The 15,431-nt window shown below is 33.2% G+C and overlaps 1 protein-coding gene across 1 annotated transcript in view; it reads right to left on the bottom strand.

Annotated features, from left to right (window-relative positions):
* Nucleotides 1–12,698, bottom strand: part of LOC133171618 (argininosuccinate lyase-like) — a 29,527-nt gene extending 16,829 nt beyond the window's left edge. Inside the window, exons 1-12 of the mRNA XM_061306405.1 lie at nucleotides 12,581–12,698; nucleotides 12,393–12,500; nucleotides 11,199–11,285; nucleotides 7,446–7,529; nucleotides 5,808–5,962; nucleotides 4,372–4,449; nucleotides 3,242–3,319; nucleotides 2,755–2,807; nucleotides 2,588–2,650; nucleotides 2,083–2,197; nucleotides 676–760; nucleotides 12–71 (exon numbers count right to left, since the gene is read on the bottom strand). Coding sequence (XP_061162389.1) covers nucleotides 12–71; nucleotides 676–760; nucleotides 2,083–2,197; nucleotides 2,588–2,650; nucleotides 2,755–2,807; nucleotides 3,242–3,319; nucleotides 4,372–4,449; nucleotides 5,808–5,962; nucleotides 7,446–7,529; nucleotides 11,199–11,285; nucleotides 12,393–12,500; nucleotides 12,581–12,586 — 972 coding nt within the window. The 5' untranslated portion in view covers nucleotides 12,587–12,698. The remainder of the gene's footprint in view (nucleotides 1–11; nucleotides 72–675; nucleotides 761–2,082; nucleotides 2,198–2,587; nucleotides 2,651–2,754; nucleotides 2,808–3,241; nucleotides 3,320–4,371; nucleotides 4,450–5,807; nucleotides 5,963–7,445; nucleotides 7,530–11,198; nucleotides 11,286–12,392; nucleotides 12,501–12,580) is intronic.
* Between the last annotated feature and the right edge of the window lie 2,733 nt (nucleotides 12,699–15,431).

Raw genomic sequence — 15,431 nt, forward strand, 5'->3', positions numbered from 1 at the left:
TATATAGAAACCTGAAGATCCTTGTTGTATGTGCTGGGTATTCCCTTCAGTATCATGAGGAATCCAGAACACTGCAAAATAGAAAAATACCAAACAAGTGTTCAAATAATGATTATATGTTCAGTATCATGAGGAATCCAGAACACTGCAAAATAGTAGAAAAATACCAAACAAGTGTTCAAATAATGATAACAAGTTTATAAATTACTGTAAATGTGGTTATAATGAAGGGTTGAAAGTATGACAATTTGGATATATGTATTAGAAATACGGTGAGTGAAAACTTCGACAATCTTTTAGTATTTAACAGTACATGTCCTTTTTACAAGAATTTGACAGTTAACTACTGGAAACATTGACAATTTTAAGTCATTTGTCAATTTCATCAATGTTTCCACTTTTACAGTATCTTTTAATAGCAACCCTGTATCTAAATAGAAAGGGAAAATTCTGTATCAAAAACATTTTACTGTAATCCTTCTCGGGTTTACCCATTTTGACAGGGTCAGTTGACTGACCTCTACTCAGTCTATATGATTGTATAACAGGTCAGTTTCTTGACTGACATTTAATATCAAACTCTACTCAGTCTATATGATTGTATGACAGGTCAGCTTCTTGACTGATATTCCATATCAAACTCTACTCAGTCTCTAGATTGTATGACATACTAACATGACCAAACATCCTGCCAGCTTTTCCTCTGATCAGCTCCAGGCTGTCAGCATTCTTCTTCTGGGGCATTAAACTGCTGCCTGTACTAAAACAAAGCAGAACAGATGAACAAGTCAAACTATAGCCAGTACTAAAACAAAGCAGAACAGGTTAACAAGTCAAACTACTGCCTGTACTAAAACAAAGCAGAACTGGTAAACAAGTCAAACTATAGCCTGTACTAAAACAAAGCAGACCTGGTAAACAAGTCAAACTATAGCAAGTACTAAAACAAAGCAGAACAGGTCCAACTACTGTCTGTACTAAAACAAAGCAGAGCACATAAGCAAGGCAAACTATAGCATGTACTAAAACAAAGCAGAACAGATGAACAAGTCAAACTATAGCCAGTACTAAAACAAAGCAGAACAGGTGAACAAGTCAAACAACTGCCTGTACTAAAACATAGCAGAACAGATGAACAAGTCAAACTATAGCCAGTGCTAAAACAAAGCAGAACAGATGAACAAGTCAAACTATAGCCAGTACTAAAACAAAGCAGAACAGGTGAACAAGTCAAACTATAGTCAGTACTAAAACAAAGCAGAACAGATGAACAAGTCAAACTATAGCCAGTGCTAAAACAAAGCAGAACAGATGAACAAGTCAAACTATAGCCAGTACTAAAACAAAGCAGAACAGGTTAACAAGTCAAACTATAGCCAGTACTAAAACAAAGCAGAACAGGTGAACAAGTCAAACTACTGCCTGTACTAAAACAAAGCAGAACAGGTGAACAAGTCAAACTGTAGCCAGTACTAAAACAAAGCAGAACAGATGAACAAGTCAAACTATAGCCAGTACTAAAACAAAGCAGAACAGATGAACAAGTCAAACTACTGCCTGTACTAAAACAAAGCAGAACTGGTAAACAAGTCAAACTATAGCCAGTACTAAAACAAAGCAGAACAGGTGAACAAGTCAAACTACTGCCTGTACTAAAACAAAGCAGAATACTATAATTGGCATAATATGTGAACAAGGCAAACTGCTGTCTACACTGAAAAGTTCTCTGGTTTTTCAACTAATATACAGCTGTTAAACTTAAAAAGGTAGAATGCTGTATTGTACCAAAGAAATTAAATGTCATTGGTACATATAAAATTAGAAAATTAGATGTACCTTTCCAACACACTTGTATATAGAAATAGTTAAAATGGTCTCGAATAAAACCCATCTAAAATGCTTGTTATTTTCCAAGCAGAACTTTTCTTTGCACAATCAATAATGTTGTTAAGATAAGACTGTAATCATTTTATATGGAAAGCAATATCAATTTCAATAATGAGTTATTTAGTAGATGATACGGATTACTTTATGCAGTATGTAGTTCACTTATGGAGAAAACCTCTGATATGTTATCAGTACCTATAGGCATCAGCCAGAGTAACAAAACCAAACTCCTTAGAGCTGTACAGAATAAGATCCTCAGACCAGCGACTCAGATGTGTCCCCACCATAGACGCCCAGAACAGAAACTCCGCTAAACAACAGAAAAAAAGTTCTAGTTCATACTTGTATCATTTTCCTGCTCATTCTGTACAGCTTTGATAGACTATACTAACTGTAGCTTTCTCAGGCATTATTTAAAAATTGATTTTAAGTTATCAACAAAAAATGTAGTAAGCGTTTTTAAAACCACAAATACATGTACTTCAAGATGAACAAAATAATTAAAAGAGATATAAATAATGTGAATCAAAAGCTTACAAGATTGTTTGTTTCTCGCGTAAAGAATTACTTCAAGATGCACTGAGATGCAAGCCTCACTTTGAAGAAGTGGTGGCAAACTGAACCTACAGCTTGCAACAAAGTGAGGCACAAAATGCATCTGCACTTAAATAATAACCAAAATGTCATTCATGAAACTTACCTACAAAGTCTCTATCACTTACAGCATCTAAGCTGTTTCCAGATACATCCAGAAATCCAAGGTCTAAAAACAAACCCACAAAATTCAGTATTACAAAAGATCTCACCTTTCCCTCTGAAAGAAATACAGGATAGATACTGCAGAATTTTGACATATCTGTTTCTCACCTGAAGCAAGACTTGTTCTGTCTATTGGAAATGGATTTCCAGCCAGTGCCCCACTGGAAAGAAATTTCAAGAGAACTACAAAATATGTAGCAGTACTTTTCCCTGCAATGTTACTTCATTAGATCTTGCTTATAAAAGGCCATTTAAAGTTTTTTTTTTAATATGTTTAGAAAATACACCTCACTTGAAAAACTATGATATCTAACTATAACCCAAAAAATGAAAGTTCACACTAATGTTTCACAAAAAGGAATAGCCAAATATCTGATTTATTTAACAAGTACTTGATAATGTCTTTTCCACATTGCTCATACATATACATGTACATATGAATTCTCTTTTTTAAGTGACATTTCTCCTTGGATAATAAGATACAAGTATTTATCTTTGTATGTGAAATATTTTTATATGCCATTTACATGCTCTAATACCTTGCTATAAAATGCTAAGTTAGGTAAATCATAAGTAGTATTTATAGATGTTTTACCTTCCCAATGTCAGAGAGCTAACCCGAGTCTCTAGTCCTTGTAAACGTTCAAGATCACGCTTCAACATCCAACCATAGCTGCAAAAAAAAAAAAAAAAAGATGTGTATGTGAAATACTGATGCCCCAGTATGGCAGCTTTTTAAGAAGTAGATCAAACTCAAAGGTCAAGGTCATGGGGTCAAACATGTTAGTAACCAAAGAGGTCTTGTCACAAACAATAAACAAGTGCAATATAAAAGCTGTAGCACCAACAGTTTAATAGTTATAACCAAAGATAAAGTTTTACAAAAGTAAGTCAAACTCCAAGGCCAAAGTCATGGGGTCAAAAAATTGGTACCAAAAGAAAAGTCATGTCACAAGGAATACACATTTGAAATATAAAAGATCTAACACCAACCAATCAGAAGTTGAAGGGTTTTTTTCAGAAGTAAGTAAAACTACAAGATCAGTCATGAGGTCAAAAATGTTGGCACCAAAAGAAATGTCTTGTAACAAGGAATACATGTGATTTAATGGTTGAATAGCTCTCTCCAATATGTATCAGAATACAAGGTTTAATAAAAATATCTTGAATACTTTGAGACTGAGCTAAGCACAATTTCATGAAAAGTGAGGTCAGGGTCAAAGGAAAGGTCAAGGTCAAAAAATTTTGATGCAGATGAAAAGCTCTCATCAATATGCATCTGCATATAAGATTTAATTAAAATGTCTTGAATACTTTCTTTGAAACTGGGCTATACACAAACTTTTGAAATGTGAGGTCAAGATCAAAGACAGATAAAAAAAAAAGGTTGATGCAGTTGAGGGGCTCATCAATATGTATCAGCACATGAAGTTTTATAAAAATACCTTGAATAGTTTCTTTGAAACTGAGCTTAATGCAAAGTGTGATGGAAAAATAGATGAAAGGACAGGACAGAAGGACAGAAGACGGACATAACAAACCCTCTATGCCCCAGCAATATTCATGACAGGGCCGAAAAATGTGAATAAATAAATTCATTTTAATTAATGATAGCATTTACAATTTAATACTGATATGTTCCAAGAGTTAGTGAGTTGCTGAATTCAGCATTAGTACTTAGATTAGGCAACTGTCATTTCTGAGTTCAAACCAAAATGCATATACCTGAGCAGCCAGTGGCTCCATCTGATTGGCTGGGCTCTCTGAAGGTGGGTGTAGCCTGGCATCAAAATGTCAATTTCTCTAATGAACAATATAAACAGAGGTTAAATACTGCTGTGGTAAATTGGTATGTTGTAAAAATATGTTTGAATCACTGAAAAAAATATTTTTTAAATTGTTTTCTATGTTCATGTTTTTTTTTGTTTTGTTTTTTTTTAAATAGAGAATACTAGTTGTATTCTGCAATCAGTGCCTGAGAGATTGCTCATGTCTACAAACTGCTACACCCTTTTGAGGAAATGTTAATTTTTACTAAATGAAGTGATGTTAATGTTAACTGTCTTGCCCTGTTGAGGTGCTGTTAATGTTTACTCTTTGGCCCTGTTGAAGTGATGTTAATGTTTAGTAACTGTTTGGCCCTATTGAGGTGCTGTTAATGTTTACTGTTTGGCCCTGTTGAGGTGCTGTTAATGTTAACTAACTGTCTTGCCCTGTTGAAGTGATGTTAATGTTTAGTAACTGTTTGGCCCTATTGAGGTGCTGTTAATGTTTACTGTTTGGACCTGTTGAGGTGCTGTTAATGTTAACTAACTGTCTTGCCCTGTTGAAGTGATGTTAATGTATAGTAACTATTTGACCCTGTTGAGGTGCTGTTAATGTTTACTGTTTGGCCCTGTTGAGGTGCTGTTAATGTTAACTAACTGTCTTGCCCTGTTGAAGTGATGTTAATGTATAGTAACTATTTGACCCTGTTGAGGTGCTGTTAATGTTTACTGTTTGGCCCTGTTGAGGTGCTGTTAATGTTTACTAACTGTTTGGCACTGTTGAAGTCCTGTTAATGTTTACTGTTTGGCCCTGTTGAGGTTCTGTTAATGTTTTACTGCTTGGCCTTGTTGAGGAGATGGTAATGTTCACTTACTGTTTGGCTTTGTGATGTTAATGTTTTCTGTTTAGACCTGTTGAGGTGATATTAACATGTACTGACTGTTTGGTCCTGTTATGGTGATGTTAATGTTTACTAACTGTTTGGCTCTGTTGATATAAATTTTATTTAATGTTTGGCCCTGTTAAGGATGACTGTAAGATCTTTAATGTTTACAAACTGTTTGGCCCTGTTGTTTACTAACTGTTTCGTCTTGTTAAAGTGTTGTTAATGTTTACAAACTGCTTGGCCCCATTGTTTACTACCTGTTTGGCCCTGTTGTTTACTAACTGTTTGGTCCTGTTGAAGTGTTGTTAATGTTTACAAATTGTTTGGCCCTGTTGTTTACTAACTGTTTCACCCTGTTGAAGTGTTGTTCATGTTTACAAACTGTTTGGCCCCATTGTTTACTACCTGTTTGGCCCTGTTGAAGTGTTGTTAATATTTCCTGTTTGGCCCTGTTGAAGTGTTGTTAATATTTACTGTTTGGCCCTACTGAAGTGTTGTTAATATTTACTGTTTGGCCCTGTTGAGAATTACTGTGAGAAAGGTCTGTAGCTCAGCCCTCAGGACAGGGAGGGCATTCTTCATCCACAGTCTCATGTCTGTGCTGACCTGGTCATTACGACTGCGACCTGTATGTAGTTTGCTGGCTGCACTACCAATCAACTCCTAGATAATCATTACATGTGCATTCATCTGCATCATCATATATAGAACGACATATTCTAGAATATTTAATGTTTTAATTTTTATATGTATATAAACAATTACCTTTTTGAACCGTTTTTCTTTTGAGTTTTTTCATTTCTTTTACTTCACCTTGCTAGTCAGAAAATTTACTCCATGTGTTGATATATTTTAACAGTTAGTACTAAGACTTAAAAATGTTATATGTTAGAAACTGTCTCATTGACAAACAAATCAAATTTGAAAATCTTGTATATTAAAATATTTGAAAATCTTTTTATGACCAAAGGTCTTTTATAAATACTGGTTTGACCCTTAGTTTTATTGTTAAATTTGCTACTTTCTATTATTTAGTGCATTACTTAAGGAAATACACTGTGATTCTATTGTAATACTGTTAGTCATTTTCACAATGTTAATATTGTCTTTGTAGTGTTAGAGAAAACAAACACAAACCAGCAAGCATACATACCATGCAGTAAAAATCTATAACAAGTATTTAGGAAATAAATGAATTGTATTTGATTCACTGAATCTGTATGAGCATAGTTCCCATATTTAATAAAGCTGCGAGATGCCAATGTCAACAAGTCTTATTTGCTTTAGAGGAAATTTTCATTTTCTATGTTTATTAAGCTCTTTTTCCTCAACAGAAATAGGAAATACTGCCTTAATTCTCAAATGATCAATATTAACACATACACCATAATTATCGCAACTTTCTCCCGTTATCAAATGATGTTAAGTATTTAAAACTTGGGATAGCAATCAAATGCAGAATTGCTAATAAGTTAGTGGTTTCATTCTTACTATTTAACCTGTTAACTGCATCATAAGTACATTTATCTTATCTTCTATCAGTCATTATTCAGTCCTAAATAAATCTTTATAATAGTTTATCACTTCTATTAAAAATTTGAAAGAAAAACAACAATACTCAAACACACTATAAAAAAATAAGTCACAGTGATGTCAAATGCATTAATGATTTTCAATTTAAAACCTGATTTGATAATACTGAGTATTAAGTTACTGTAGATTCCTTATTTTTCACGAGTACTTATAATCGCGAAATAGCTCTTTAACGTCAAATCGCGAGAACAATAATTCACAAGTGGACGGTTGATCAAGGGATTTTACATTGATTTCAGCACCATAAAAATAAAAGCGAGAAATTTTATTTTGCGAGTGGTGCTTCTCGCGTAATTACGTGATAATTAATTCCTCGCGTATATTTAGGAATCTACAGTACTCATGAAAGTCATCAAAACATTAGTGCAAGTTTGGTATTTACTGTCTACAGTGGTATAAACTTCTTCCAAATGATTGATCCCTTTATCAAGGGTATACAGCATAAGCCTTTCCCTACTTCAGGCCCATTAATTTGGGATACCCTTAACTTTAAGATGATTCAAATTAAATATATTTTTGACTCAAATTTTCTGTTAAATCAGTTTACTTGTACCTTTAGTCTTCTTTCATTGGCTGTGTGAATGTCCTCATCTGAGTCTTTAATATCAAACTTCCCATTCTCCCACTCCTCCCCCACCTATAATTATACACATACATCTGTCTTTATAGAGAGTATTAATAAATGAAATCATGAATAGCCTATATGTAGACAACTCATTTCTCTAGGAAAAAAATTAACAGAAAGCTATGCATAGTTGTGGGTGTGTGTGACCAAAATTGCTTGGAAACTTGCTCTGTGAGTAGATGATTACATCTTTGATCCAACCTGATGTATAATGGGTAGAGGATCTGTGTTATATGTGAATTATCATTATGGCACACAGCAGAGCTTACTGTGAACAGTTGTCCAATCTGCTAAATGAATAGCAGAGCACGATGGTCTGCTACATGTTTACATTTTACTACAAACACGTGGTTCATGTCAATTTATGAGGTAATATTTATTAAAATGCGGGAAAGACAATTGAAACTTATTTTCATTGTTTTAAAAAAAAAATACAAAGATAACGTATCAATAAAGATGTTCCATGCTAACATTAAGAAACGAAGTTGTTTTTCTGAGTTATATAATAGATAGAAATCCCATCACTAAACCGTCACAATTCTAGCATTTAAAACTTGATATGGTCAGCGCACGATAATACATGTAGACATCCTACTATAATCTTGGTCCAGGGAATCCAAGTGAAATTTGTATTCACAGATACTACAAAATGGGAATACAAGCAATTGTCCACAAGTCGCAGTAGACAATGGAATGGAGAAAACTAGAATTCTACATTTATAAATCAGTTGTTTGTAAATGTAAGCAAGGAAATAGTAGATAATAATGTACCGGGTAAATATTTTATTTAATCTGTGAAATGCATGAAAAAAATTATAATGTGCTTCCCAGAACGCATAGAAATTCAGAAGTATTCTTGTAGTAACCCAAGATAATGCATTTCAACTCATTTAGCTGATTGGTCAGTATGTAAGTCACGTTGGTATTTCATTTAGTATGTAATTTTATTCAACCGTCAGAGAATATAGTTTCCTCGATCTGTTTAAGGACCTGACCTTTCTTCATTAAGTCTCAATTCAATTTACATTTTTATTCATGAATTTCTTGCAGAGTCTAACACTTCTGTTTCATAGATTTTACAAAAGAAAGACATTGATGACAAACTGACGACTAAACTTTAAGATAAATGTGATGACTTCAACTTTTCTATCGTCAACTTCCCTTATTTATTTTGCAATATACCATTCCCACCTGCATATGGAGTTTATGTCTTCCAGTTGATTTGATACACAAGAGCATGTTCTATGTTCTATGAGCAATTTCTAAAATGAGGCAGGCTATTGACAAACAAGTTGATGATATAAGGATATCAACAATCTCATTTCAAGTCAACATTTCACAAGTTCTATAGTCAACTCAGTGACTGTATTTGTAGATACAATCTGTCGTTAAGTCGAATGTTTACCGACGTCTTTCATACAAATTGTTTGGCCATTATTTTCATACTAAATTGTCTATGGATTTTTCCATTTACCCTAATGCAAGGAGCACATGTGGGTGTGACTGATTGACAGAGGGAGGGATGACTTGTACTCCTCAAAGGTACCTGGTCCCACCCTGTTTTCAGAGTTCTATGTTGGCTCAAATATAATTTGCATTGTTTTTTTATTGGACTTTTGAGTATGATCACTGTTCTTTATCTCTACATTTTATCCAAAGTAAGAAAAATATATATCTTTATAATTGTTCCCAAATCATGCAAAAATTGTGATTTCACAATATTTTTTTTGACAAATTTTGCAGTGTCTTACAAAATAAATTGTGTATCATATTTCAAGGCAATTTCTTATTCAATATATCCAAAATGCAATGTAAAATTACTTTATTAATTTTTCCAAATTGTATATGTATATACAGTTGCACTTCATTACCTCAAACACTGATATCTCAAATACCATGGATATGTCAAAGTGATTTGGAGGTCCCAAATACTTATTCTTTAAGTATTTTACCCTCAATATCTCAAATCTTCGGATATCTCAAACTTTTTTCTCAGTCCCATCGAGTTCGATATATACATAATTATATTATTTTTTATATAAGGCCAAAATGAAAAATACCTTTGTTTCCCCTAACACGACCGACCCAATTAAAAAGCGCCAATTGGAAAGTTTTTTTTCCATAAGATGATTCAAATATTTTTCTTTTTTATACGTTTATCAACTTCAATAAAATAAAATTCCATCAAATCTGTTTTTTATCAGAATGACTGATTTTGTTCTGTGATTTTCAAGCGTTTATTGGAGACAAAATAGCGCCTACAACATGTGGTCACAGAAGATTAGTTCGTTTTTTAAAAGAAAGGCAACGTATCAACCTTATGTCTTTAGCATATTAGAATCCTGCACTCTTGAAACACTTTGTTTATAAAATATAATATCCAATGACTAATTGAAAGTGTTTGGGTTGTATTTACTAGCCTGTCTTAAAATTAAGGTATGTAGAGAGCATGCTTAGGCCCATAAGCCCTCCTCATGATACCCCTCATGAGCAGACAAGGGGCCCACCTTGTGAAAACACCAATCAATTTCATTGCATTTTATTTAATTTGAGTTTTGATCTTATACACAGTTCATCAATATTCCAATGTTTACTATATGGGACCATAGGAGTTGTAAATAAGTCTGAATATTTCATCCTAATGAATAGAAATCAAATGGCCTTTCTTCATGCCTTTTAATCATGGGTTAAACTTCATAACATTGACATTGTGTATGATATGTTATCATTTTTATATATTGTTTGCCTCAATTAAATATTGTTAACATGCTTTTTCCAAATAGATTTGAAATTATGATGCAAGCTTCCTGAGACGTCCGTGTAATTTTCTTTAATAAGACCCTGGAAGATTGGTTGTTTCTTTGATTTGAATCCCTTTGATAATTGTTGGGACAACAACATTTATCTAAACATTTGTCTGGTGAAGGACTCCAAATTTAGACGTGTAGGCCATTAGCAGTGAGGATTTTTTTTCGTGCCAGTATCTACTGTGTAACTGGACCTAAGTTTTTACTGTGCCATTGGAAGAACAGGTCTCAACGTCCCACATTGGGATTTGAACCTGCAACTTAGAAATAGCTCCTTACTTTGAGACTCTAAAACGAAATGCTCTAGAAGCACTGCACAATTCGAAGCCCTTGAAAAAGTACAAAGTAGAAAGCAATTGAAGCTGATAGTAGGTATAAAAATACTCTGGTGTCCAGACTCTTTGCGTACCCGAGAATCTTTTAAACAGATGTATTCGATTTCAACAAATTTACTCTGGTATGAGATATTTTGATTGAATAATAGTTGTGAATTAATTTACCTTAAATGTTGAGTTTAAACTGCATTTGTATGGTATTCTAGCTGTTTACAAATCACTTTCTTTTGTACTTAACTTATTTATAAAGATATCATTCTATTAGATTTTAAGAATATATTTTCAAAGCTGCAGTCAAAAAAAAAAAAATTATTTGCCTACCTACCTACCCATTTGGAGATTTTTGGGTTGGGTTAGGGGAAACAAGGATATTTTTAATGATGGCCTAATGTTTAATTTATCACAGTCATACAGTTTAAGGCTTAACAGCCAAGGCTTAAACTTGTTAACAAATAGAGATCGAGACAAGTAAAACAAATACAGAGACAAGTCAAGTAGAACAAAAGAACCTTATTTTAATTTGGTTACAAGAAAATTACCTTTTCTAGACCAGTTAAAATTGACTGACACTCATCTTCTGAGACCAGACCTACTCTTTGGATGGCTCTAACATAAGCCTTGCTCCCCTGAAATTTAAGTTAGAGTTCCCTTGAATATATATATATATATATATATATATATATATATATATATATATATATATATATATATATATATACATACATATATATATATATATATATATATATATATATATATATATATATATATATATATATATATATATTAGGTATGTCAAATCGGTCAATTTTTGATAATCGGTTACTCGGACGTTTTTCCGATTGAGTACCTGGGTACTCGGTACATGTAAAAAAGTAAATACAAGTGTGTTAATTTTCTTGAGTCACGTTAAGCTCTGTTAAACCCCAAAGCTGTTTTTATCACGTTTATAAATGTATATAAACATCTAGTCCAATGGATTTGATTTTTTGGTACTAAATTTATTTATCAAATAAACACAAATGACACAATTAATACATCAAAAATTAAAAAAAAATCTGTTACGCAGGTTTGTGATGATTAGACTAGCGACAGGGAGGGAACGGCCATCGTTGGGATTGCTAGTTCAAGGTGGTTGTTTCCCCCCGTATAAATTTACTATACACAAACTACCTTTCAACATTATTTTGAATCTTTATTTATTTCTAAATATTTCTTCACTTCTGAAGTGGGTAGCGGCATTTCTATGCATGTCCGATTTCGCTGCAATATATTAACTAAATAATTTTAAAATGGTTTGAAGATAATAGACCATACTTAATCGAATCATTCAAGCCATCCAAAAATTAAGGACCACAATAGGGAGAACAGCTGTGTACCAGGTGATTGGTCACTAATTACTGTTTATACACAGCCACGGCGATAACGGTTTTTTTTTACAGGTGTAAATGATGACGCGCTAATAACCGTTTGCAGTTTTAAGTTATTTTTTTAAATATTTTTTTTTTTAAAGAAAATATGTAGTTTAAAATAAGAAAAAATACATTTCCGAGTAACCGAGTACCATTTTTAGTATTTGATACTCGGACGTTCGATCGAGTACCCGGTTAACCGGGTACTCGTTGACATCCCTAATATATATATATATATATATATATATATATATATATATATATATATATATAATATACTCTCCAAATGCTTGGGTGGGGTGGGGTGGGGGGGTCACTTACCTGCAGATCTTCTCGCCACATTCGCTTATCGATTTGAATAGAAGCATTAAATTTCTCCATAACAGGATCAGTAGCACCAGTAAATCGACCTCCCCACAGCTTCTGCTTCTAAAAAGTAAAATCTTATCAAAATAAACATTCATAAAAATCATTTTCCCAAATTACGGTATCCCGAAAAAATTGATTACCTCCATAGTTTGATTTGGCGCTAACACGTCAACTGTGATATATACCCTGCAGTCAGTCTTTTGCAAGCTGATCCAGTGCGAATCGTCAAAGAAGCTCGGGCATTTACACTTGCTTTGCAAAAAATCGACTAAGCGACTGAGGCAAACGCAGTATCAATTTCTAGGCACATTGTTTACATCACGTGATACAAATAGCACAAAATAATAAAAGGCGGAATTAATTGAAAAATAGATAATTTAGCTTTTTTATTTGAAAAAGCATTATATAGCAAATTTATTTTGAAAATTATTAGAACTAAAACTGGGGGAATAATTATGGTGGTATATTTCTACCACAAGTTGTCAGACGTTTACGTCGACTTCTCACGAATGTGTTTATATGTTGACTTGTCAGATATTTATGTGAACTGAACCGACAGATCTTGTCAATTTTCATGAATAGGAACTCAGTATCTTGTCATGCAAGAGCTTAATGCCACTAAACTATATTTACTTGTCATAATATATGACAAGTCGACATAAATGTCCAGAAGTACACTTTATAATCAGATGAAAAGATCTCATTTTCTGACAAGTAGACATAATTTTCTGACAAATCGACAACATTTTCGGACAAATCATAATTATCTGGCAAGTCGTCGTATTTATCTGACAACTCGACATACTATATAGTCATTTCTGACAAGTCGGCATAATTATCTGGCAAGGTCACCGGCATAATTTTCTGAAGTCGACTTGTCACCTAGATATTATGTAGACTTGTCAAATAATGATGTCGACTTGGGTGTTACGTTAACTGTATGTCGACTTGTCAGATAATATAGAGAATAATACATGGCAAAATCTGTATCACACCTCATATCAACCCGAGACTCCAATATCAGCCCGAGGGCCGAAGGCCAGAGGGCTGATATTGGTCGAGGGTTGATATGGGGTGTGATACAGATTTCGTCATGTATTGTTGTTTTTATTATGTATTTGAAAATAGTGTCTAAAAATCATATATAAACTTGTTACTGAATTTTTAATAATTGAATGTGTTCTGTTCTTGTTGAATTTCCGTTTCTCAATCTTTTTTAAAGGGAAATAAATGCATTCAGCGATACGAAATGAAATTATTATAAATCAAACAAATAATTATTTTGAATAACATAATATGTCTGATGAAATAAAATTACAATTTGAATAAACTTTGGAAAGAAATAGGAAAAGATCCGAGGTACTCCGAATGAAAAATACAGAGATGTTCCGGAAAGGTGTAATAAAGGGTGTGATAAAGGGTAAAATAAAGGGTGCTGATACAGGGTGTGTAATACAGGGCGCGTGCCTGTGTTCATATCAGGGATGCAAAAAACCTGTATTATATAACAAATATATAATAAAATATCTTCTTGTCAGGTATTTTTGATAACTTGCTAGACATGGGAAGAAATTCTGTGGATTTTCTCCGGTGTTGCTTTAGACTGAATTCAATCAAAGCGCAATTAACGCTAATCTTTATATTACCCATGAGAGTGATGCGAGACAAATGATGGCAGCACTGTTGAGGGAAGGATCCAACATTTTTTTCAGATTTAAAATTAAAGCTTTAAAAGAACAATATAATATAAGGCCTTTCATTGGAGGGGGGGGGGGGCGTGATTACAATTTCCTACGTGCTCAATAATAATAACGAGTTTAAAATGAAACATATAATTATAGAAAATAAACGAGTAAACGATAACAAATTAAAATAAAAAGGAAATTAAATTCCATGTTTGGGTTTGTAACCTTTTTTTTTTTTTTTCTTCTAGAAAGTATAAGCGTAGTAGTGCCATATAAAAACACAGGTTTTTTCATAAATATGTCTTCGGATGTATACGGGGTGGAATGGGCTGATTTTAGGGCATAGATGGGAAGGAGAGTGTCTGGGGGAAAAGAATTAAAATTTCAAACATTGAGAAATATTGCCTTTGAATGCGTAGTAGGAAGGGTGTAAATAGGCCATGTTTACCTTCTTCTCAAGGGGTAAGTTAAATATGCAGGGTATGGGGTAACTCACGGTGTCTTAGAGGGACTTGTACACTATAGATTCTCCTTAGATTTAAAAATATTTTAAGGCTATAATAAAGAAGAAATCGCTAATTTTCAAGATAAATTTAATTAATTCTAAATAAAATTTAAATAAATTCCACATGCAAAAAGGTAGAAGAACGCGTGGTAGCAAAATCATATTGAACATATTAAAGGAAATAAATGCTATAATTATCAATGACATCCGAGGAAAATATTTGTAAAAGTATTTTTTTTAGATCCACCTCTACAAGATTCTGCCATAAATTGTCTCGAATCACTCTTAGGGGAATATCGGTGATTAGCGTTAATAGCACTTGTATTGAGTTCAGCTCATAGCTAAACCGGACGGGATTTCTTGGGATGAAGTTATGTCATATGTCAGATCTTTATGTCGACTTGTCGGATCCTTGACTTGTCAGAAATTTATGTTGTCAACTGGATGACATAAACTAAGCATGGGCACGTTTTCATGTTGAATTTCTTAACACTTGAATAAGTGATGACAAGTCTACAAAAAAGATCTGACAACTCGACATAATTATCTGACAGGTCGATATATAAACATTTGGCAAGTGAAATGTTGGCAGAAAATTGCCACCCTTTATAATAAGCTATAGTTCTTGATTTCTTTACCGTATATAGAAAGTCTGTGTTTATTTTCCTCATATAATACAGTTTCTGGCAATAAACTAGTATAGTTTGATGCAGAACTTTCAGTGTCATAGAAAAAATATTTCGGGGTAGTGTATCAAATACCAAAAATGCTGTCGTGTTTTACATATCCATGCTATTTTGA

The sequence above is a fragment of the Saccostrea echinata genome, unplaced genomic scaffold (genome assembly GCF_033153115.1).
Source record: "Saccostrea echinata isolate AGI-Se365-2 ecotype Australia unplaced genomic scaffold, CSIRO_AGI_Sech_v1 ptg000054l, whole genome shotgun sequence".
NCBI lineage: Eukaryota > Metazoa > Mollusca > Bivalvia > Ostreida > Ostreidae > Saccostrea > Saccostrea echinata.